This window comes from Antennarius striatus, chromosome 18, assembly GCF_040054535.1.
Source record: "Antennarius striatus isolate MH-2024 chromosome 18, ASM4005453v1, whole genome shotgun sequence".
NCBI classification, from domain to species: Eukaryota; Metazoa; Chordata; class Actinopteri; order Lophiiformes; family Antennariidae; genus Antennarius; species Antennarius striatus.
The window spans coordinates 2,447,258-2,471,738 of NC_090793.1; the positions used below are offsets into that span (position 1 = coordinate 2,447,258).

General features: G+C 44.6%; 2 protein-coding genes and 2 non-coding genes across 7 annotated transcripts; 1 reads left to right on the forward strand and 3 right to left on the reverse strand.

Moving 5' to 3' along the window:
• The first annotated feature begins 278 nt into the window (after nt 1–278).
• Nucleotides 279–15,223, forward strand: LOC137611996 (ATP-dependent 6-phosphofructokinase, platelet type-like). Of its 4 annotated transcripts, none has more exons than XM_068340272.1 (22): nt 279–468; nt 2,647–2,720; nt 2,916–2,993; nt 3,360–3,549; nt 3,624–3,789; nt 3,973–4,017; nt 4,220–4,328; nt 6,384–6,479; nt 7,285–7,377; nt 7,976–8,101; nt 8,256–8,320; nt 8,416–8,485; nt 9,414–9,560; nt 10,465–10,535; nt 10,660–10,747; nt 11,711–11,863; nt 13,340–13,504; nt 13,602–13,663; nt 13,783–13,894; nt 13,974–14,073; nt 14,154–14,259; nt 14,340–15,223. In XM_068340272.1, exons 1-22 carry the CDS (start codon nt 360–362, stop codon nt 14,494–14,496), a joined length of 2,382 nt encoding a protein of 793 aa, XP_068196373.1. In that variant the 5' UTR covers nt 279–359; the 3' UTR covers nt 14,497–15,223. The 4 variants fall into 4 exon arrangements, with proteins under 4 accessions (XP_068196373.1, XP_068196374.1, XP_068196375.1 ...); XM_068340273.1 differs by lacking the exon at nt 11,711–11,863 and adding an exon at nt 12,895–13,047; XM_068340274.1 differs by lacking the exon at nt 6,384–6,479 and adding an exon at nt 6,703–6,798.
• On the reverse strand, nt 4,703–4,794 carry trnar-ucu (transfer RNA arginine (anticodon UCU)). The gene is given in 2 exon segments: nt 4,703–4,738; nt 4,758–4,794. It is a non-coding gene; the product is annotated as a tRNA-Arg (tRNA).
• Nucleotides 5,942–6,033, reverse strand: trnar-ucu (transfer RNA arginine (anticodon UCU)). Its single transcript is given in 2 exon segments — nt 5,942–5,977; nt 5,997–6,033. It is a non-coding gene; the product is annotated as a tRNA-Arg (tRNA).
• Nucleotides 15,224–15,558: 335 nt separating the features above from the next.
• On the reverse strand, nt 15,559–22,313 carry pitrm1 (pitrilysin metallopeptidase 1). The gene is made up of 27 exons (XM_068340233.1): nt 22,137–22,313; nt 21,617–21,725; nt 21,428–21,534; nt 21,186–21,337; nt 20,958–21,072; nt 20,736–20,832; nt 20,451–20,611; nt 20,236–20,362; nt 20,062–20,150; nt 19,805–19,933; nt 19,578–19,691; nt 18,980–19,076; nt 18,759–18,893; nt 18,549–18,687; nt 18,344–18,460; nt 18,130–18,259; nt 17,918–18,038; nt 17,749–17,825; nt 17,500–17,665; nt 17,309–17,409; nt 17,111–17,231; nt 16,988–17,038; nt 16,805–16,917; nt 16,603–16,725; nt 16,053–16,198; nt 15,866–15,968; nt 15,559–15,783 (listed from the first exon to the last, which is right to left on the reverse strand). Exons 1-27 carry the CDS (start codon nt 22,181–22,183, stop codon nt 15,690–15,692), a joined length of 3,081 nt encoding a protein of 1,026 aa, XP_068196334.1. The 5' UTR covers nt 22,184–22,313; the 3' UTR covers nt 15,559–15,689.
• Nucleotides 22,314–24,481: the final 2,168 nt, after the last annotated feature.

Here is a 24,481-nt window from a genome sequence, read left to right on the forward strand (position 1 = left end):
GATAAATGAGCAAAACATGACATTGCAGATATTTTATATTTGAAAAACCTGATTAAATCCGGTATATATTTCAATCTATCTGTTCATAAGTACAAATATGATTACTATATAAGTATTTCTCATAACACCCTCAAACCGCTCCGACTTTTTGCTTTAGAAAAAGCTATCAGGTAAACGCATACATTCTGTCGGAGTCATCTTACTTCATATACGATCTTTGCTCGAAGGGGGCGTGTCCGTGCGTCCTGAGGGCGGCCACCACTGCAGTCCGGCTCCAGCATCTACCTGAGGTACCGACACCGACTCAGTCGCCACCGCGGGCTCGTTGACGTTTATTTCTGGCCGGCAACGGAGGGTCAATGACGGACATGGCGGCACCGAAGCGGCAAGACACCCGGAAATTGTTCGAGAATCTGTCCGGCGCTGGTAAATCCATCGCTGTGCTGACCAGCGGAGGAGATGCCCAAGGTAACAGGTCCATTATCGGACAGGGGCTGCGTTCCATTCCTGTCACCCCAAAAGTCAGCTGACGTCTGTCCTCGTTTTAGAACATTGTGTTATTTATTTATTTATTTATTTATTTATTTATTTATTTATTTATTTATTTATTTATTTATTTATTTATTTATTTATTTACTGACTGTAGCGTTGGACTATGTTGACAAGACAAAATCCTCTTTTTTTTTTATATGGTCGATATAGGTAATAAAACCTTTCCTATATTTTAAAATGATTTTTTTTTTTAGGTTAAATAAAACCTAAATTATTGAACTGGAGTAATAACAGACGCCTCACAGCTAATGTCTGATTAATGATGTGCAACCTGAGGCTTGTCCGAGAAAGGAATCATCACGTTACAATTAAATTCTCCCCTGAACATTTTAAAGTGTGCGTTTTTTAAAAAGCTACAACTCGGTCTGTGAAATAAAAAATAAATTAATCTTTATATTATTATTTTTTCTGCATCTCAGGACTCTGTTTTCTTTATCAGTGGTCGATAGATGAGTGTGAATGGTGGTTATGCAACAGTTCTTTAATTCGTTCATCATTTTTCTGTGATTTTCCAGTGACTAATGATGAAATAATGTTAACAATCATCCAGATGTCCACATGGAACATCTGCAAAACATGCAAAACATCACCAATATCAGCAAATCATCAGCGGATCATTCGAAATTGATTTTCTTTTTTCCCCCCCATCATTTTATTTTACGGGATGTTCCTCCACCTCCCAAAGAGGTGCATTTCTGCATCATCCACGGCGCAATTAGGACAAATTTATTCACTAAATGATTCATAACTAAAATATTTTCGTTCGGTCTGAAGACACTGACCTTGCTGCGGGGGTTACAGTATATCAATTATTTATTTTAAACAATATAGAACTCAAATATTTGCACCATTAATGCAAAGATAGACTGTTTAAAATAAATAATTGAAGAAATCAGGACTAAAAAGTTTATTTTATAGATGTATAAAATCTTTCTAGTTGGGATGTTTACCGCTGAGACATTAAGAAGTTAAACTCGGAGATGGAGGAGAGAGGCTGGTGGAACGCGTGTTCTTCATCACGGAGGATGAGTCGTGAGAGGACCAGTGTCAAGTTAGAGGAAGTAGAACTACTCACTTCTCTCTTCTGTATTTTCATAATAAAATAAACGAAAGTAAATTTGAGTTGCTACGCCTTTATTTTGAAAAGCAAATGTCTTGACTTCCTGTCCGCGTTCTGGTCCTACGTGAGGAGCCGCATGTCTGCGTCTAAAAATAAGATGGAATTGATTTTTGTAAACAAAATACAAATAGTGATGTAAAATGTTTTGAAAGTGACATGATGTATGACAAACATCATTGGGATGTTTTCTCCTGTGGCGCAAATAATTGTTGTAATTTATCAGTTAATTAATTAGTGATAATAATTTTAAATTGAAAAGGAAAGCACAAAACAGGAAGCAAGACACTACTAAAACAAACAAACAAGTCACTACAAACATAAGAACCTCCAAAGCTTTTTTTTGTTGTTTTTATTTGTTTGTTTGTTTGTTTGTTTGCCAGAAAGATTTGTCAACAGCAAACAACTTTTTTTTTTTTAAAATAAAATCTGAATCGATAGAATTCAAATCCAGGAATTTTTTTTCTTCAGCATTTTTAGTTTTGAATTATTTATGGTAATCACTTCCTAATGTTGTTTCTTCTGGCACAAACTTGAGGGATTCTGTCGATAAGTAACTGTAATCCTGCAAACAAACAAACAAACAAACAATGCTGGTGAAAAGATTACCTCTTTGGTTTAATGTGTGTAACTTAGAAACGTGATCTAAGAGTCTGTATAGACTGACAGTAAGCTCAGTTAGTTTAGCTCAGCTAGATCTTACTTTTGATCAATGTCTGTCATTCTTAATGATAAAATTGCGACTGCTAAACAATAATATTATAAAGCTGGATAAAATTGTACATTTCAAAATTACTTTCTGATTTTTAACCCTTGTACAAAAGACTTTCTTTAACTTCAACAAACTTCCAGGTTTCCAGCTCCTCCTTCACGTTTGCACAGAACTTCAATATGTATATTTGAACACCATGTAGAACACATCACCGCAGGGAATCCTGTTTCCATGACGACCTTGGAATTTCTTTTCCCCACCCCAGGTATGAATGCGGCGGTCCGGGCTGTGGTCAGGATGGGGATCTATGTGGGGGCAAAGGTCTACTTCATCCATGAGGTGAGTCTTGACTCTGTTTGGAGCTCCAGGCCCCTGGGGGTCTGGAGCTGATTTCACCGTTCATTGTTTGCACCTTCATCATCATCAGCCTCCTTTATCCACCGGCCTGTTTCTTGATTGGTTGCTTCCCTAACCTGAGTCTGGTGTTGTTTTATTGAGAAAGAGCGACTGACCCATGATTGTACTTCCTGTCAGGGCTACCAGGGGATGGTGGACGGTGGGGACAACATCGAGGAGGCCACATGGGAAAGCGTCTCCAGCATGCTGCAAGTGGTGAGCAGGTCACGCATCTGTCTGCTGAGCATGTTAGCCTTTAGCTCTGAGCCAAATGAGGCTCTGATTGAATTAGACCTTTTTGCTGTTTGTCACAGCCAGACTTTCATTATCTTAAATGAATTACGTTTAGTGTCTTGCTAAAAAATGACCCTTTAAATGAAGAGTAGCATGAAGAACCAGCTGGAGTCCGACTTGTACCACAAGAAGGTGCTCTGATCTGATGATTTGTTGGGGTCTCTAACTTAAAAGCAGTGTTTCAAGGTAGACTTCTTAACCCCAGAGAGACAAACCTTTAAAAAAGATCTGGAAAAAAAAGTGAGAAAACACTTCTGTCATGTCAGAATGTGATGTGGTTCACCCCAGGGTGGCACCGTCATTGGCAGCGCCCGTTGTAAAGAGTTTCGAACCCACGAGGGGCGCCTGAAAGCTGCGCACAACCTCGTGCAGCGCGGCATCACCAACCTGTGCGTGATTGGTGGAGACGGAAGCCTGACCGGAGCCAACCTGTTCAGAGAGGAGTGGAGCGGCCTTTTGGATGAGCTTCGCCATCAAGGTGACTCTACGCCTCCGGGCTCTTTGTAGCGTGTGACTCGTCGTGTAAGCTAACGCTCCTCTGTCGCCGTTCAGGCCTGATCAGCGAGGAAGCTGCCCGACGTAACTCGGTGCTCCACATCGTCGGCATGGTGGGCTCCATCGACAACGATTTCTGTGGCACTGACATGACCATCGGCACTGACTCCGCCCTGCACAGGATCATCGAGGTGGTGGACGCCATCATGACGACAGCTCAGAGGTGAGCCAGGTCTAATGGAGATACAGCTACAACCGCAAAACATGACATAGCTGGGAGTGACATAAAGAGGATAGTCTTTTAATTCGACGGGAAAACCTTCACATGTTCGTCTTTCGATGTCCCGATGACATCAAAGACCGTTTGACGGCTTTGTCTTCTGTCTGACTTTTGTTTTTCCTCCAGCCATCAGAGGACATTTGTGCTGGAGGTCATGGGTCGGCACTGTGGGTAAGTCCTTCCATTTCTTTTATTGTATGTCACAAAGAGATATAACATAGCTGGAGACCCAAAAAAGAACCCAACAGTAAGAGTGAGGATGTTCCTTAGGGCTCAAATACCACCACAAAGTCTCAATCTCATTAGCTAAACAAACTATATTGAAGTAAATTGTGGGGCGGTAGAAATGATACAGTTATTGAAATGTGTGCAGATACCTGGCCCTGGTCAGCGCCCTGGCTTGTGGAGCAGACTGGGTTTTTATCCCAGAAATGCCTCCTGAGGATGGCTGGGAGGACAACATGTGTCAAAAACTGTCCGAGGTAACACAACAAACAAACCGGTCTGATGAACATGTAGGAGTCCGCATGACTCTCGTAGGACTCAAACCAAAATCACATCTCACTTTCAACTAAGAGTCCAATGTCGTGTCCATTTCGGTTCTGATTATGCTGAAGGAATTAAAATCACAATCCTGCTTTTTTTCAGAATTTACTCAGAAGAAAACGTTATGGTCAACGTACACAAAACCCCCCAAAACAATCCCTTTCAACTATTGTAGGTCTCAAACCCTCAAATCACTTTTTTAGTGCATGATTGAAAGTTGAATGTATAATACGTTGTGTCAGAGGTGGTTGTAAGCTGAGTCACTCGTCCATCTCAGGATCCATTTTCATATCTGATATGAAAAGTTAGCCGACTCTGGTGGGACTCGAACCCACAACCTTTGAATCACTTCTTATTTTTATGACTAGAAGTCCAATGCACTATCCATTATGCCACAGAGCCACATAATGAATGCTGTAACAACTCCTTTGCACAAGAATACCGAAAACAATTTGCATCTAGATTTTCTCTCTATGCAAAAGAGAATCTTGTGGGACTGAATCCTACAACATTGTGTTTGGTTAAGTCTAGTGTCATCGATTTGAGATCGATACTTTGCTTCCTTTGAGTGAGGAGTTGGTGAAGCTTGCTAAAGTCAATCTTGTTTCATGAAAACCTATTCCGGTCTGATTTGACCCCTCCAAGCACTTTTTGACTGCGTGACTTGATGCCCAACTGCCCTTTCCAAATGCCAAAGAGATGGTCACGGCAGCTTCTAGTCAAGTATTTCCCATTTTTGACAAAATACCCATCAACAATGTGTGTCAGGCATTTCCATGCAACCCGGGTCGCGTCTTACTTGGATTTGTCCAGATTAATTCAGAGGGAGTTGTTTCAGAGGTGCCCGATCAGAAGCCGGAGACGCCTCGACTGAGTCGTTTCAACAGCAGCGGTTTACTCTGAGCTCCCTTTAGACGGCTGAGCTCCTCACCCTGTGAGGAAACCTTGTGGTGGCCTGTGGTATCTGGGAACATATTCTTTTCATTCATGACTATTGAGGAAAGTCAAACACGGATTGATTGTTCAAGACTTTGCCTTCAGGCTCTGCTCATATAAAGGGCATTACTGCAAATAACACACTGTTCATGGGCTAGCTTCCTGTCACACATGAGAAAAGTCTCAAAGAATCTCTCGCTTGAGGAGGTAGCTCAACCAAAGCCCAGGGGGAGCAATCCACTGACTAATGGTAGAGATCGTTGCAACTGGTTCCTCAATAGATCATCTCAACGTTAATTTTGGGAAAAATCTTGTTGAAAGAAAATCGACTCTGGTGGGACTTTAACCCACAACCTTTGAATCACTTCTCAAGCATACTCCTAGAAGTCCAATGCACTATCCATTGTGCCACAGACGCAGGTGGCAAGAAAGTCTAGTCACACCTTTGCCAATTTGTTATACTGGTGGAAAAAGGAGTTTGTTAAAGTAGAGAGTCCTCCATCCTGAGCCAAAGGAATTAGACTTACATTTTTGATAAAACCAAAAATGTAATCAGGCAGAACAACTTGTTGGTCAATCTACACTTTTAAGAACAATCCTTTTAAAAGAAAATTGACTCTGGTGGGACTTGAACCCACAACCTTTGAATCACTTTGCAACCATATTCCTAGAAGTCCAACGCACTATCCATTGTGCCACAGAGCCAGGTGGTTTCAGTATACACTTATGAAGAATTAGGATTTTTTTGAAGGCCGGAGTCCTCCATCCTGAGCCAAAGGAACTAAAATCCCAACTTGTTTTAACCAAAAATGTATTCAGGCAAGAACAACTTGTTGGTCAATCTACACTTTTAAAAACAATCTTTTAAAAGAAAACTGACTCCGATGGGTCTCAAACCCACAATCTTTGAATTACTTCTCAGTGTTCCTAGACGTCCAGTGCACTACCCTTTATAAGTCACACCTTTGCCATTTTAACAGAACCATTATGGTACGGTATGTTCTTAACATATTTCCAGTAGATTTCACGTGCTCAGTGTGTTTGTCATCGTCCAGATCCGATCTCGAGGTTCCAGGTTGAACATTATGATAGTTGCTGAAGGTGCCATTGACAGACAAGGACGAGCCATTACTTCTGAGTTTGTGAAAGATGTGAGTAGAGCTCAGTTCAGACTGAAGCAGAGGGGAACCAGAAGCTGGACCACCAGAAATATGTTGTTCTCTGCAGTTATTCTTCACTTATCCTTTAGTTTCTACGCTTTGATCACCTCAGAAGAACCTGGTTTAACTATTCCATATTTCTGGCTCCAGCTTTTGGCAATGCAAAATGTTTTCTGTCATGTTTTCACATGCGTTTGCTTCTATATTCCCTTAGAACCGTGCTGATAAGAAAAGACTGAACATTATAATTGTAGCTGAGGGAGCCATAAATTGCCACAACAAAGCAATAACTCCTGATTATATCAAGGATGTAAGTATGGTGGCGACACCTGGTCATGTCATGGATCCCCCAACTTTCCTCCAAAGGCATGGATGTCTTTGTGGTTTGCAGTATTTTTTTCTTTGCTTTCACGCGAGTTCGTTTCAATATTTCTTTTATATTTACTTCCATGTGTGGTGATGCTTCATGACCTTCAAGCATTTAGAAATGTTTTAATCCTGTACCCCAACCAGTGTCGACCTGCACCATTTCACCTTCAGTTGACGTTTGCATGCATTTGCTAACATGACAGAAGAAATTCAGCATGATTTTCCCCTCTGTCTGTTGTCACATTATTTGCACTTCCATGATCCATTTTGGTTCTGGAAGGTCTTAAGTTTTTATTTTACTTTTATGAAAGCTTATTTGGTTGACATGTGCTCATGTTTCCAACCTCGCTGTTTGATTTTTCTGGAAAACCCAAGTGTGATGAAATATAAAAATTTTGTTCTCACTATCGACCTGGTTCTCATCCAGCTTGTGGTGCGATGCCTGGGCTTTGACACCAGGGTCACTATCCTGGGCCACGTTCAGAGAGGTGGGACCCCATCTGCCTTTGATAGGATCCTGGTAGGTACCCCTAATCAACAGAGAGATTTTAACCCTAAACCTATCCTAACCCGAACCCAACCCTAACCTAACCCTATTCTAAACCTTACTCTATCCAAACCTCAACCCTAACCGTAACCCTATTGTTACCCTGTCCTAACCCTTACCTTAAACGTATCCTAACCCTTACTCTACCCTATCCTAACCCTAACCCTATCGAATCCCCAACCCTTACCTTAACCCTATCCCACCCAATACCCCAACTCTATCCTAACTGTAAACCTCTCCTAACCCTTACTCTACCCTATCTTAACCCTTACCCTACACTAACCCTGTCCTTACCCTAACCCTATCCTAACCCTAAACCTATCTTAACCCTTACCCTACCCTTAAATATATCCTAACCTTTACTTTATCCTATCCTATCCTATCCTATCCTATCCTATCCTATCCTCACCCAACCATAAACCTGTCTTAACCCTAACCCTACGTTTAACCCTGTGGGTCAAAGAGGATAAAATGCACCGAACCTCCTCAGACTTTTAAAGCCTAGCATGTTAATCCGCTGATGCTGCAAACACTCTGCTGCTCCGCGTTGATCTTTAAACGACCTTTGCAGGCCAGTCGTATGGGCGTGGAGGCGGTCCTGGCGCTACTGGAGGCCTCTGCCAACACTCCTGCCTGTGTTGTTTCCCTGGTTGGCAACCAGTCTGTCCGACTACCTCTGATGGAGTGTGTGCAGATGGTGAGTGTGTGTTCAGTTGGGAGAGACAGGAGCGTAATACTGGTGTCAGCTTATTCTCATTATGACTAGTATAATATGAAAGCATGTTGTTTCACGTTGAATTACAACAACAAGCATGCACGTGAATGATGTGGATGTTTTTTGTGACCATCAGACCCAGGAGGTACAGAAGGTCATGGATGAGAAGAAGTTTGAAGAGGCAGTGAGATTACGCGGCAGGTACTCTATTACTCCATGACTCCATCACTGCGGCACAGATTCCAGACGGGTTGTCATCTCTGCCTGATTTTGTCTTTTGCGTCTTTTACCTGCAGGAGCTTTGAAAACAATCTGATCACCTACAGACTCCTGTCCAATCGGAAGGCTGATTCTGAACTCCCAAAGGTGAGTACCATGACAACCGAGAAACCAAAATATAGCATACCAAATTAAAAGAAAGACTGTCGCAATTTAAATGCTTCTAATCTCTCCAGCAGCGGCTCCGAGATCCGGTAGCTGAAGGTACTACCTGGTCAGGTGTTGCACTAATGTTGTGACACTAACAGAGTCTGTTCTGCTTGTCCTGAGGGAGAGGAGGAGGTGTGTGATGAAGAGCAGACTCTAGGTCAGCTAAAACTATCATAGCGGCACAAAATGCCAGCGTCGGAGTCGTTTTTCCGTCACTCTGCCTGCCGAGTTTTAATTCTTCATCGCTTTGCTTAGAAGTAGAAGAGTTGCTTGAGCGCTTCATGGCAGATGAAGGTCAGTTGGGATGTTTTCAAATGATGCGACTTCGACGCCAAGTTGATCCGTTTCATAGGAGAAAACAAGCTGGACCTTTACATACATGATCGAATGTTTATTTCCTGATTCTTCACATTTTAAGTGCGACAGTTTCAAATGGAACTTTAGAAAACTGGCAGTCCAACATTTCAGTCGTTGCCATGGGGACCCAGCTGCTGCTTCGCTGCATCTTTAGCAGCATGTGGTCTTTTGCATGTGAGGTCATGGCTGCCTGCTGCTGGTTCTTCTTGTTCCTCAGCAGATGAGGATGATGATGATGATGATGATGATGATGATGATGATGATGATGATGATGATGTATTATCGGGCCGAACAAACCGACCTCCAGACGCAGACGGCAGTTATTCATAATTTATAGGACAATTTTTGGCTGGTTGAAGGTAAAAAGGAGTAACATTTAGTGTTCTTTGTGTCAGTCTCATTGCTTGTCTTCATCGCCTTTAGAAGTTTGTGATATACCGTCGTCATCACTTGATGGATGCTCCTGCTGGAGGTGTGTTGCATTTTACTGCTGGTCTGTCGCCCACAGAGCTCCTTTAACGTCGCCGTGATGAACGTCGGCGCGCCGGCGGCAGGTATGAACGCTGCCGTCCGTTCGGCTGTCAGAGTTGGAATCACTGAAGGACACAAAATGTTTGCTGTGAACGACGGCTTCGAGGGACTGTATAAGGGACAGGTGAGAGAGAATACCCTCGTATTCAAAGCCCTTGAAAAGGTCGGCAGAGAAGATTCTTATTCCCAATTGAAAAATTCAGAAGTTTTTTACTCTTTTCTAAAAATGAAGAGCGAGATAAGGAATGCTTAAGGAGCTCATCGTGTCTCTCTGAAAGGAAAGCAGGATTTTCAACAACAACAAGAATATCTTGAAATAATAAAACTCACGTGATGCAATCACATTTACCTTTCTGGGTTTCTGGGTTACATGTGCACCTTGTTAACATGTGGAAAAATGTGATTGGTTTGTCGGTTGTCTGTTGCAAGTATCTTAATTTCTGAATGCTGTGATTCCATCTGGACTTACTGTATACAGTACTAATGGTCCACGAATACCAATATAGACCACTATAAACCAGTATAAACTACGATAAACCAGTGTGAACCACTATAAACTACTATAAACCAGTATAAACCAATGTAAACCAGTATAAACCAATGTAAACCAGAATAAATCAATGTGAACCAGTATAAGCCACTGTTAACCAGTATAAAAAAACCAATGTAAGACAATACAAACTACTGTAAACCAGTATAAACCAATATAAGACAGTATAAACCAATGTAAACCAAAATAAACCAGTGCAAACCAGTATAAACCACTGTAAACCAGTATAAAACCCCCCAATGTAAAACAGTATAAACTACTGTAAACCACTATAAACCAATGTAAACCAGTATAAGCCAATGTAAACCAGTGTAAACCAGGACTCACTTGTGTAAACCAGTATAAACCGCTGTGAACTGGGCTGTTTTACTAAATTATGGGCTTAATAAGTTAAAGGATGCCATGATACATAAAAGCCAACGGAGGCCTCTGATTGGTCGACTCCTCACTTCTTTCCTCTCTGGTTCTCTCTGGTCAGATCAAGGAGATCAAGTGGGGGGATGTTGGTGGTTGGACCGGTCAAGGCGGGTCTCTGCTGGGAACCAAACGGTTGGTGGAACCAAAGAACGGGAGACACTGCAGAGGCTCTGTTGATCCTGTTTGTGAACTGAACTGGTTCTGTCCGGTTCTGTCTGGTTCTGTCCGGTTCTGACCGGTTCTGTTTTGTTCCCAGAACCCTTCCAGGCAAACATCTGGAGGAGATCGCTGAGCAGCTCCGGATCCACAACATCAGCGCCCTGCTGGTCATCGGAGGCTTTGAGGTATGAACCCGACACCGGTGTGTTGTTTCTCTTTGGTTCTGTTTGTTTTCTAATGTTCCAGTTCCCTCCTCTCTCTTCATTTTATTAAACATTAGCTTCAATTTACTGATTCAGCTTCAAAGTCAAACCTGCGATAATAAAATAATTTAAAAAAAAAAAAGTTATAAAATGGACTTAAACCAAACGATGGATACCGAACAATAACACCAACATCAAACTTGCAGTAGGAAAAGGTTTCTGGGTCACATGACTCAGCAGCAGGTTTCTATTGGCTGCATGGCATAAACTCGTTTTTGACTCGCAGCTCAGTCAGATCTCAATCAGTAATCGGTCAGAACTCGATCAAAACCCGATCAGAACATCATCGGTACTCGATGACAACGTGATTGCAACCCAATCAGAACTCTACCAGAACCAGATCAGAACTTGATTAGAACTCTATCAGAACCCAACCAGAATTTGATCAGAACTCGATCAGAACCACTCGACTGTTTTATCTGTCTGTCTCTCCATCTGTCCGTCTGTCGAGCTACACCTTCGTCTCAGTCTCACTGTCCATCCTGATTGGTCTGGCTGGCTCCGCTTGGCTTCAGTAAACCCCTCCCATTCCTTCATTCATCCCGCCCACCATTGTCTCTGAGGCTCCGCCCACCTCCCCCATAATCAATATATAATAATTAATGATGGATAAATGACTTTACGTGATGTGAACATGTGCTCAACTGCAGCTCTGCAAAGCGTTTAGCGCTTGTTAGCTAACCTGTGATGCTAATCAGTTAGCATCACAGGCTAGCATCTCTGGCTAGCAGGCGATGTGGAAGTAACATCAGTTTTTAAACGCGCTTTAACTAGTTTGGTCATGTGACACAGCACCGCCACCCCCCATGACTTTGTCCTCACGCCTCATACCGTCTGTTTGTCCGTCCTCAACAACCAATCAGACGCTGCCTTTCACCGCTGCAGGCCTACATGGGGCTCCTGGAGCTCTCGGCGGTGCGGGACAAATATAGCGAGTTCTGCGTGCCCATGGTCATGGTCCCCGCCACCGTGTCCAACAATATCCCCGGGTCAGACCTCAGCATTGGCTCAGACACCGCTCTGAACGCCATTACTGATGTGAGTCTGAGTGTGTGTGTGTGTGTGTGTGTGTGTGTGCGTGTGTCCGACACACGGGTGCAGTCCAGCCTGTCGGAGGCGGGGCTTCGCTGATGGACAGCTCGCATCCTCGTTGTAACAACCAGGTTAGCTTTAAGCAAGCTAAGGCCCCAATGGGGGCCGCTAGCGCCACCGCTAACTAGGCTAACAGCAGCTAACAGTGGTGATGAGATGGCTACGTTTCTCCAGCTGCTTCAAAATTTGTCCATCATTTTGGTAAAATTCAAAAAGTGTTGCATGAAAATAAAAAAAAATAAAAAAAATTCAGTGAAATTCTACAGGGTCGGAAATTTTTCAGCAACAAAACTTATGAGGACCTGAAACGCAACTTTCACCCTCTGCTTTCACATAAACACCATCATGGTGGTCCAGGATAGAGGACCACACACACACACACACACACACACACACACACACACACACACACACACACACACACACTGGTTGTTGCCGGAGGCGAGCTGTCAGCGGATGTCCCAGGTAAGTGTCAGGGGGGTGGGGTGGGGGGTGGGGCATGCGGTGGCGTGTTGTGGCATGATTTTGCCGTGTTGCTTGTGTTTGTTTGGGAAACAGCAGGTGACCGGACGGCCGTCAGGTTCAGAGTTGCAGGGAAGCTCCGCCCCCTCCGCCCCGCCCAATGGCAGCCGGTGTTTACGGAGGTTATCGTGATCAAATCGAGATTAAATGTAGATTAAAGGAATCATCAGAGCCTCTTGACCCCCTCACGTCAACGCCCATCACATCTCATTTCTTCTTAACCAATGGGAAGCCAAAGCCCCCATCGCCTGGAGAGAGCCAATCAGGACAAGCACTGCTTTTGAATTCTGAATAGTAAAGTATCTGCAAAAAGTAAATTTTTTTACTCTAACAACTTAGCTTGTGTCAGTTGCCATGGTAACAAAGGAAGCCATGAGGCAAGGACACATTGACTGGGTCTTTGAACACTGCGACCCCTGGTGGTCTGACCTTGGTATTGCGGCCACCATCATCAGGCCCTGGAGTCCCTGCTGCAGCTGAACGAGGCCCGGGCAAACTACGAGGAGTTTTGCATCCCGATGTGCATGCTGCCCGTTACCATTAGTAACAACGTGCCCGGCACCGACCTCAGTATCGGAGCCGACACCTCCCTCAACGCCATCGTGCAGGTAAGGCCTCAGCCAGGTGAGCAGGTCACCTGACCTCGGCTGCCTCTGGCTAAAGGTATCGTGCATGTTTTAAAGTCTTTAATCTATTTCTAGCTAAAGTAGAGCTGAATTCGATCATTACATAATAATAATAATAAAATCCATTAAGTTTGCCTTCAGATTGGAAAAAAGCACCAATCAGATTGAAGTTATTTGATCACTAAACGTTTTTTTTATTGATCACTCCAGCTCTAGTTTGGCGTCTTTGCTTTCGCACGAGGAACGTTAATATTAACTAACATGTGTGACGCAGACGTGCGATCGCATCAAGCAGTCAGCCAGCGGCACCAAGCGGCGGGTCTTCATCATCGAGACCATGGGGGGCTACTGTGGCTACCTGGCCACCGTGGGGGGTCTGGCCGCCGGCGCCGACACCGTCTACATCTACGAGGAACCGTTCGGGATCCGCGAACTGCAGGTTTGGCTAAGATAAAAATATGACGCAAAATATACCCAGATCACTTCCTGGGTTTAATGGGGGTGTGGTGGTGGTGGGGGGTTCGCTTGGTTTGCAGGCCAATGTGGAGCATCTGACGGAGAAGATGAAGACCAGCATCCAGAGAGGCTTAGTGCTCAGGTGAGACTGATTCCTGGAGCTCCTCAGGGCTCTACGTTCGGACCACTGAGAGTTTGGGTTTTATTTTATTTGTATTTCCCAAAAAACCCCCCAAAATAAACTCAAATTCTTTGATCTAGAAACGAGTACTGCAACGAGAACTTCACCACGGACTTCATCTACCAGCTGTACAACGAGGAGGGCCGGGGGGTGTTCGACTGCAGGAAGAACATCCTGGGCCACATGCAGCAGGTCCAAAACGATCCAAAACGATCCGTTCATGCAAAGAGGAACTTCAAATGATGGTGTTGTTTAATATTCCTCATCACAGGGAGGAGCTCCGTCTCCGTTCGATAGAAACTTCAGCACCAAAATCGCCGCCAAAGCCGTCCAGTGGATCACCAGGACGCTGAAGGACTGTTTCAAAGGAGGTGAGCGCTTTGCGTGACGAGGAAGTTGAAGTTTCGTCCGTGAGTTTTTGCGTGAGTGACGCTGAATGTTTCCCCCGCAGGTCGGGTGTTCGCTAACTCCGAGGACACCGCCTGTCTGCTGGGGATGCGCCGCCGGGCTCTGGTGTTTCAGCCGGTGGCGAAGCTTCGGGACGAGACCGACTTCGTGTAAGACGGTTTTCACGTTTAAAGTCAAGGCTGCTGTTAAAGTGTTGTTCTCCGGGTGTCACCTCGTGGTTTCTCCTCAGCCACAGGATCCCCAAGGACCAGTGGTGGCTGAAGCTCCGCCCACTGATGAAGATCCTGGCGAAGTACAAGACCAGCTACGACGTGTCCGACTCCGGCCAGCTGGAGCACCTGACCCGCTTCCGGCCCAGGGAGAGCGACACGTCAGAGACCATCTGAGAGGGGCGACGCCCCCGCCGGGCCAGAGCGTTCTAGTGGCGTCACGCCGCCACCAATCACCAGTCAATAAAGTAGATTATAAGTTATATTACAGTAGAACCTGGAGATACGAGTTGAATCTGTTCTGTGGCAGAACTCGAAGTCTATCAACATTTAAAATAACTAAAGTTATTTTATAATTTGTTCCAACCTTGTGAAAAAAATGTCCCAAACCCCATAAATTATGAAAAAAAACAAATTTTTATCAACCAATAGACACAGACTTTACCTGTGTATAATTAATTATATATAAATTACGTGAACAATGAAAAAAAATGCAAATGTCGCAAGAACACACGAGCCACAAATTTACTCCAACGAGAATGAGATCCGGTCTCACTGATGTTGTATACATCCGCCAACTAGCGGTATCTCGAGGTTCTACTGTGATGAGGTCACAATGACATCATGAGTCTTTCTGGAAGGACTTTAAATAAATAAGGAAAAATTTCAATGAACTGGAAGAGGCGAAATAATTCTAAATTCTACATAAAAAATAAATTTATATAGATCTATATAAACGTATATTTATATATATAGAAATATATAAACGTATATTTATATATATAGAAATATATAAACGTATATGATAGTCTATTCCAGTTCTGATCATGTTGACCTCCAGAGGGTTTAGTGCTTCCATCCCCTTACTGTGTGTTGTGTGTCTGTGGTGTCGAAGCTTCTACACGCCAGCATCACGTGTTGTGTAACCAAGTAATAAAACATTTATTGTGTGTGAAATTGTGGAGTTTCTAAACTGGGACGGAAACTGGTTGTGTTGTCATTTTTACACAGATTAGATTGTAAAAAGTAAATCGAATTGGTTTTTACTCAGAATTCACAAACCAGGAGTTGAAAGATAGTAGAAATATACAAAACCAGATTTTCACTTTTAGATTCGCTGCTTAAAATTTTTGTACTTTCATAACTTTCAGGTTGAAAATGAGATTGTGAAGAGAATAGTTGAAACCTGAATCAATATAATCAGATTAAATCCGATGAAATTCTGACTCCATGATCACAAAGGTCCAACACAGGTTTTTATTTCAGGATGATGTGATCGTTTTCATAAATATGTACATAATCTGTACAGAAGGAGATGTCAGCTGATGTCGGATCGTCTCCCAAATCCAAACTACAGACACTCCACGGGATTATTTTACAATCCATGAGGGGTCTTTGTTAAATCTTTCGTTCTCTGGGCCCAGGATGGCGACGCCACGCGTCCTTTGACCCAACCCCAGGTACCTGCAGGACGACAGAACCCGGTTATCCCACACCAGAAACGTTTTTGCTTCCAGAACGTTCCTGAACACGTCGGCGGCGTTACCTTTCAGCCGCCTCCACCAGGCTTCTGTGGTTGACGGCGAAGAGTCTCTCTCTGTGCTGCTGCTTCATCTCGTCCGTGACGCCGGACAGGAAGCGCGTCAAACCTGGAAAGAAGCGAGGCGGCCGTTACTAAGCTGCTGTCGGGACGTACCTCTACAAACAGGTGGGGGTGGTGGGGGGAGTCTCACCTTTGTTTGCAGGGGAGACGGGATGGTCGACGGCAGAGAAGACGGACAGTTTGGCTTCATCGATGTCCTGCTGACTGAACTGTCCCGACTTCGCCCAGTCTATGCTTCTACGGAACGCCGACAGAGTCTGATCCGAGTTCGGATCCCTGAGAGGCGGAATTTATTTTGACATTTTATTTATTTTTTTAACATTCATATATATTTATCATTTATATTTATTTACATTTATGTATTTTTTTATATTTATATTATATATTTTACATTTATATATTATATATATTTATATAATTTATTTATATTTATTGATATTTATTTTTATATTTATATATTATATGTATTTATTTACAAATTATATATTTTCTATTATTTATTTGTTATTTATTATATTTTACTAAAATGTTTCAATATTTATATATTTATATTATTTATTTTGATATTAATAATTTAATCAGATTTGATTACAGACTATTTGAAAATGGAGAATTTGAAAGAAAAAGTGTCTGATTAACTCCTTCCAATCAGATTGGACTTCAAACTTTGACCCGCCCACCTGTAGGAGAAAAAGGTGAACAGTCCGTCTCGGACCAAAGCCCCGCCCCCGTAAGCTCCTCCCTTCTCCCGTATCTCCCTGTGAAGAAACTTCGCCGACATCATCTTTCCCAAGACGCACAAACTGTCGAAGACAGAGAGAAGAAACATTTAGACTGAGGAAGACCTCGAGTGACACGTGACGAAGAGGAGAAACGTCGAACCTGGCAAAGTCCTGGTGGCAGAAGGGAACCGCCCGGATTCGCTCGCTGATGAAGTTGACGGCGAACGGCATCTGGAAGAAGGTCTTCATCTCCCAGGGCTGGAACTGAGGATCCTGGGAGACGAAACTGAAAGTATCTGCCGATGACAAATCGATAGAATCGACCAATCGCTGCAGGACTTACGTAGACGAGCTTGGCGGTGGGTCCGTGGACGTCCAGCGGGTCCAGCGGCCTCTGAAGACGGAATTAAAAAAAACGCTGAATCTGATTGGTCGTCCTGCGTGAATCGTCCTCCTCAGCTCCTACCTGACTGATGTTCGGATTGACGGGTTTCCACTCCCTCTTGTTCTTCGTCGCGTCCTTCATAAAACTCTCCAGCTGCGCCGCCGCGTCCGACATTTTCTGCGGCGTGGCGTTGACGGCGCACCTTTGAGGGGAGGGGACACACAACATTTCATCCAGACACCCCGGCAGGTCGCTCTAAAACGTCGGACGCGTTCCCACCTCATGCCGTCGGGGTTCAGGACGTGTTTCTTAATCTGGGCGAGGGTTCGGGTCACTCTGCTGAGGTCCGTCGTCTCGGCGATCTGCTTCATGAACTTCACCTGGAGGTCAAACGGCGAGGTAAAAGAGAGTAAGAACAAACCGGCTTGGTCACATGACCGCAACACGTGACCTCCAGGTGGCGCCGTCACCTGCTCCATCCCTCCGAACTTCTCCACCAGCTCTCCGCAGGGGATCAGGTGCCGCTGCGCCCGGAGCATGGCGTAGCTGTGCCCCGAGGGTGCGATCCCATTGGCCAGCTCCTGCGCTGACATCATCACCAGCACCCTGAGGCGCTCCTCGTCCTCAAAGTGGGGGCTGGAAGCAAAAATTAAATAAATAAAATAAAATAAAATGTGGGCGTGTCCGACCGGTGGTCACGTGACGCTGGAGGCGGGTACCTGTCGAAAACGTCGCTCCACAGCTGGAACATGTGAGGGAGGTTCCTCTCCAGGCAGGAGGAGGACAGGACGACGCCCTGAGGGCGGAGACGGGGTCGGGGGGGGGGGGGTCAGATCGGTAAACGCACGGGTTGTGGCGACACACACACACACACACACACACACACACCTGCTCGTACTTGTCCAGGTGGGCGGGGTCAGCGACGATGTGCCAGGAAGCGGACATGTCCCCGGTCCTCAGCTCCATCTGCTGAGCCTGCTGCCGGTAGTCCAGATCGCCGCCGCCCATCCTGACGTCACGAGACACCGCCCACACACGTTTAGGAGCTTTCAGAGTAAACAAACAAACAAACAAATAAACAAAAAAGCTGGTGAACTCACTTGGTGATGACGCTGCAGAAGAGCGGGACGTAGAGCTGCAGGTCTTCGGGCAGCGTGTTGAGGCTGCTCACGGCTCTGAAGTAGACCAGACCGTTGGTGGGCTGCTCGCAGAACTGAACAGGAACGCCTCCTGTAGGGGGCGGGGCAAGGGCGGGGCAGTGTCAGATGAACGCTCTTCAACACAACACACACACACACACACATGGTCCCGTACCTGCGGAGCCCAGCTGGACGGCGTCGCCGGCGATCGTGGGTTGGATGTCGGACACTTTGAGCGTCGGCAGACAGGAAGCGTCGCCGGTTTCGCTCTGAGCCGCCAGCAGCTCCAGACCTGAACAGGAAGTGAGTCACGCGAACATGTGACCGCCGACGCGCCAGGGAGGTGCTTTTCTTTTACGGTCTCGGTGGCCGACTCGCACCTCTGTCGTAGATCTCCTTCCTGTCCGTCTCGGACAGAGCCCCCACCTTCGTCTGGAGCTTCTCCTTCTCGGCCTGGATCTGCTTCTCCAGGTAGTTCTGGTCTGGACTCATGGACAGAGTCAGTCTGTGGGGGTTCTCCTGTTGGGGTGGGGGGCGGGGGGGTCAGTTATTTTCTGTCTCCTTCCTCTTCCTGCTTCCTGACGACTCACCTTGAAGTAGAACTTGACTTTGTCCTGGAGGAAACGCGGGTTTTCCTTCAGCGCCCGTCTGAGCTTTGAGACCCTCTGGTTGATCTGCAGCAGCTCCACCGGGTCGCCGTCCTGGTTCCACAACGACCCGATGTACTGAAAAAAACACTTAGGTGATAACGCATCAACAGGGCGCCGGTGGCCCCGCCTCCTCCCCCCCGGATGGACGGCGGGGGACTCACCGAGGCCAGCGCCAGGCCGAAGTTGGACGACTGGTGTTTGATCTGGATCTCGATGCTGTGGAGCAGAGCCTCGATTCGCTCGGCCTCGAAGCCGCGCCTGAGAAACGAGCGAGAGTTAGAGGGGAAGAGCCCCGCCCACAGGAAGTCAAGACAGAAACGCCACGGGGTGTCAACCCGGTCAGCTGGTAGTCACTTACTTTATACCAGAATACAGTAAGAACTGACAAACCACACAACGTTCAGACAGTTAATAAACGGTTAATAGTTAATAAAGCCTTAATAGAAAGGTAATACTAACCATGAATAGAGTTTATTAACTAGTTGATAAAGCACTGAGTGAATGGATAGTTAAGAAAGCATTAGTAGAGCGAATAGAGTTATGAGTTAATTAGTATGTAAGTAAATATTAATAACACATTAATAAACAGTTAATAGTTTGTAGTTAAAGGAATTGATAAAATGTTACTGGAGTTAATAGTTAATAGTTAATAGAGATCTTAATAGAGCCCAGATTTGTGACATTAATTCTACAATCATCCTTTAATGGTTCTGATATCCAGACACGGGTCATATGTTTAATAACATGAGAACACGTTACTCTATGATGTCGTCGATGGTTTCGCTGATGATGCGCTTCACTCTCTCCGTGTCGTCCTCAGCCAATCCCTGCAGCCCGACGCTGAACGACGCCTCTTTGGTTCCGTCGGTGTATCTGCACACCAGAAGGTTACGACACACACGTGAATGGCTCTCCGGTAGCTCTGACCGGCGCGGGGAGCGGGGGGCGGGGGAGGCGACGCACGGCGTGCTGCTTGGTGAACGCACCCGACGACGGAGGAGAAGTCCGTCCCGATCTTGGGCTCGATGAGGGTTTTGTAGAACGGAGCGTTCGGACCGGAGATCATCAGAGACGACAGCAGGGAGAGCGTGAACGCCTCGAACGAGTCGGTGACGCTAAACAGGAAACACAGGAGAGCGGACGGGTGAAAGCTCCGCCTCTTCTGGGGAGGAAACAAACAGGAGGCCCCGCCCCCTTTTTTATGCATAAATATTATAAATATGACATCACGTCGTGATCTTACTCCCCCAGCAGGTAGCTCACACACAGCGTGTTCTGTCGGGCCGGATCTGGAGCCAGAGCATCAGGGCAGCAGGTCACATGATCCTCCCTCTGGGGGGAACCAATGAGATTCAGATCACATGACTCTCCTCATCCCCGGCGTGTTAATGTTTACCCTCATGGATGCTGGACTCACCGGGCTGCTCCAGCGAGGCTGGGGGGGTATTTCGGTGTTGGGGCTGATGTTTCCAAACTTGGACAGCGCCTCCTCTTCGATCTGCTGGAGGTGCTGCTCCAACGGAAGATCGCCGTACGTGAAGAACCTGGAAGACGCACGAAAGAACGTCTCGTCTGCGAAAGTTGTGCCTGTTTATCAATCACTTCCTGTTCTGCCAGGAAGTGTGCGTCTACCTGGCGTTGCTGGGGTGGTAATGAGTGGCGTGGAACTGTCGCAGCTGCTCCCAGCTTAGGTCGAGGATGGCGAGAGGTTCTCCTCCTGACACCACGGAGTAGGTGTGGTCCGGGTACAGCTTGTTCTGGAGGTGCTGCGCGAAAACCCTCTCGTTGTCCGACTGGGTGAAGAGACAGACGATTAATGTGGATTTAAAATCAAAAACACGTTAAATATTTGGTACAGAATATGTCATTAAAGGTGCGAAAGAGACAAAAAATAAGGACGGGAAAGTGTAGACTTACAAAAACACCCTTCATTTCATTGAACACCACCCCTTTAAACACCAGCGGGGTGCTGGGATCTGTGGGGTTTGCGTTCTCCAGCCTCCAGCCTTCCTGTCTGGAAAATAAGGACCCAATCAAAGGAAGTCCTGCTTACTTTTTTAAAAATTCTTGGTCTGTTTCAGCGACTTCTTGGACAAGGAAGTGAACGACACCAGATCTGATTGGACGATCGACACTCACCTGAAATCCTGCTCTCGTAAACACGGGAAGAAAACGGCGTTCAGGTAGACCGACAGGAGATTCTGGAAGTCCTTCCCGTTTTGCGTGGAGAACGGATACATGGTGAAGTCGTTGGCTGCACAGACACAAACAAATTCGAAGCGATCACTTCCTCATCGAACAAACAAACAAACAAACAAACAAACAAACCTGTCTCTACGACAGAAGCCGTGGAATTCTACTCCGTACCTGTGAAAGCGTTCATGAACGTGGACAGCGACCTGTTGAGCATGTTGAAGAACGGATCTCTGCAGGGATACTTCTCCGATCCGCAGAGCACCGTGTGCTCCAGGATGTGTGGGACCCCGGTGCTGTCCATGGGGGTCGTCCGGAACTGGACGCTGAAAGAGAACGACAGAAAGAAGACGCGTTAAGTCTGGTTGTGAACTGATGATTATAAAAGTCGCTGCTGAAATTCTTCTAAAACCAACCTGAACAAATTATTGGAGTCATCCTTGGCTGCGTGGAGGTACTGAGCCCCGGTTCTATCGTGGGTCAACTTCACGGCTGTGAGAAACAAGTCCGGGACGGCAGAAACCTGAGAGAAACATGTAACTGAAAGGATTAGTTCGATTTGACGGCAGCACCAAATGAAACACCGATGTTTTGTGGACGCTCACCTCTCTGACGGTGAAGCCGTGGATCTTCTGTTCCGGTCGGAACCGAGATGCTTTCTCCTGAGCCGAGGAGCTCTTCGGCCTCCATGTGTGCTGCTGCTGCCCATGAAACCTGATGGATCCAAACAATTTATGAGATTAAGCAGGGTTTTTATCGTCCATTAAAATGAGGATCTAAAAGATGTGCACTAACACTAAAGCAGAAGATCCAGGTGTTGTTTTTGTGGATCAATGCTCAACAAACACATGCTAACTGTGTATTCAGCTAAAAATCACCAAATAGTAGCATAACATAGGGTTACACGTGAAGAGGCTACCCCTGCAGCTAATCCCCAAAACTAAAAATAATACTAATATTCATCAATAGTTATCTGGATGACTCCAGTTTGGTTTGATCAACTTTATTTTCACATTTGAACTAAATCAAAGCTCTTATTTGATCACAACATCCGCTGTTGGTGTCTTGCTAGCAGCTAACGTGACATAATGAAGGGTGTCCAGGCTAACCCGTTAGCTAACTTGCCGTAAATGACGAAGCTTCTGTAGCGCCGTCCTCGTTTTCCGGAACATGTTGTGATAAAATAATGGATTAATATCGTGGTTTAGAACATAAAACCACACGGTTTTTAATTGAATTAGCTCATTAATTCCACTTTGTTTCGGTGTAGCGTCCCGGCTCGGTCTCCTGTCATGCGGCGCCGTGGAGTTGAAACATTAGGTTGGTTGCGCACATCAAAACATGCGCCACAACTGCGCAGAGCGAGGATTTGTCAACCATCTGTTCCTGGTTTACGTCCATCCAGCCGCAATGCAAATCTACTGACGATTGAGCAATGTTTTCACACTCGTAAGCGGCACTCTCACCCAGGAATATACTTGTTTCTGATTGGTTAAGAGAACAAGAATAGTGGCTATGATTGGCCAACTGTAAATTACGTTTCCAAGATTACCAAAGCATGACTGGCACGGCGAGTTTTGTTTTTTAACATTATTTTTTGAGGGATTTAGCTTTATTTTAGAGGAAACAGTTATTTCTAATGAGCAGTAAAATTCTAACACTAATTTAACATTGATGTCGGATATCAGACTTTCCTTCTAATTTAATAGATACTAATAATAATACAGTAGTGCCTGCATTAGTTCATTATTTATGTAGTTTCAACCTGTGGCCAGCAGATGCCGCTCTAAGCTCGTGTGTAACCATCACAGCAGGAGCTACGTTCTAATAACCTTCTTTATTTCACCACTTTAAAAGTGATAAACACGTTTAATTAAAATTCCGATCCATTTTTGTGGATGAAATTAAATACAAAATATAATTATAATTCACAGTGGATGGTGTTTTTATTTCTTCTCTTTTTTTTATTTGGATGAATTCTGAAATATTCTTAAAGCTACATCCACATTAAACAGAATCCACTTTTTGTCTTTAATTGTGTTTTACTGGTTATAACTACTCAAATTACCACCAATCAGTTATTAAAAAAGACCTTTATGACCTATTTATGAGCCCATTTTTAAATCAGAGATGACATAACATGTGTGCATCTTGTGTTATTTTGACATTTGTTGGAGTTGTGGGGGAAAAAAAACAACATTACCTACATTTCTTCCAGATATTTCATGGCGCTGATCATGATGTCATTGATATTTTATGTCCTTCAGCTGCTGGACATCCCAGTTGTTTAGCTAAAAACATTGATCAAATGTGCAGCATGGCGATCAAAGGAGGTTCTGTATGATATAAACTGAAGCCTCTCCCCTCAGCTGGCATTGACTGTATTTTCTCTTTCTGTTTGAACGTGTTTTGAGGCGCCCACAGTCGTCGCTTGTGTTTCCTCTGACAACATGTGGGAGATTTTCCAACAGCATGAATAGGAGGCCTTGGTGAGGAGGAGGCAGGAGGAGAAGGAGCGTCCTCCAACGCGGGAGAGAGAGCTGACTCCGGTCCACCAGTTCTTGTTCACTGTCAAAAAATAGATAAATAAAATAAAATAGAAACCTTGATCACACACAAAAATATTCACCCTGAAAACTCAACTGGATGAAAAGCGAAGGTGAGCCGTGAGGTGACGGAGGTGAGGTGAGTCCATCCTTTTAGAAGGTTGGTGGTTTGATCCCCTCTTCTGGCAGTCGAGGCGACCTTGGACACTTTTGTTCCATCAATGTGTGTGTGTGTGTGTGTGTGTGTGTGTGAGGAGGCAGACATTGTCCTCGTCTTTTGTCTGCTCTCAGGTTGTAACTCTTTCTTTCTTCTTTATTTCATCCCTTCGTTGTTTGTTATTCTTCTTATTGTATTCATCATGTTGATTCTGGGGGAAGGGAATCTCACAAGCCTATTGGCGTCTACCCGTCAGGCCTTTTTTATTTTATTTCGGATGTTGTTGATGTTGTAAAATGGGATGAAGGTGTGAAGTCTGTTATATTAACGTCCGGAAAAAAGAAAAATAAATAAATAATAACATTAAATAATAAATAAATAAATAAATAAATAAATAAATAAATAAATAAATAAATAAATAAATAAATAAATAAATACATACATTCTGTAGATAGATAGACAGACAGACAGACAGACAAATAAATAACTAACTAAATAAATAAATAAATAAATAAATAAATAAATAAATAAATAAAATGAAATGAAATGAAATGAAATGAAATGAAATATAAATAAATAAATCGGAAAAAATAAATAGATAGATAAATAAATAAATAAATAATTCCGCCTCTCACTTCTTCTTCTTTTATAAAATAATCTCTCAACTGCTCCATCCTGTATGAAAATATATGAGTGCTAAATGTTAAACGTTTCCAAGAAACAGGAGTTGAAAAGACATTCTAGCTTCATCGTTAATTTGAGGCGTT

What these genes read in the sequence shown, in the direction of transcription:
- LOC137611996 (XM_068340272.1), top strand. Translation starts at nt 360, where the DNA reads ATGACGGACATGGCGGCACCGAAGCGGCAAGACACCCGGAAATTGTTC. An exon ending in CAGCGGAGGAGATGCCCAAG is followed by an intron (nt 469 to 2,646) that starts GTAACAGGTCCA and finishes TCCCCACCCCAG; the next exon opens with GTATGAATGCGGCGGTCCGG. An exon ending in CTCTGAACGCCATTACTGAT is followed by an intron (nt 11,864 to 13,339) that starts GTGAGTCTGAGT and finishes TGTGTGACGCAG; the next exon opens with ACGTGCGATCGCATCAAGCA.
- pitrm1 (XM_068340233.1), bottom strand. Translation starts at nt 22,183, where the DNA reads ATGTTCCGGAAAACGAGGACGGCGCTACAGAAGCTTCGTCATTTACG. An exon ending in ACGGCTTCACCGTCAGAGAG is followed by an intron (nt 21,535 to 21,616) that starts GTGAGCGTCCAC and finishes TGTTTCTCTCAG; the next exon opens with GTTTCTGCCGTCCCGGACTT. An exon ending in CGTCCAGCTGGGCTCCGCAG is followed by an intron (nt 18,260 to 18,343) that starts GTACGGGACCAT and finishes CGCCCCCTACAG; the next exon opens with GAGGCGTTCCTGTTCAGTTC.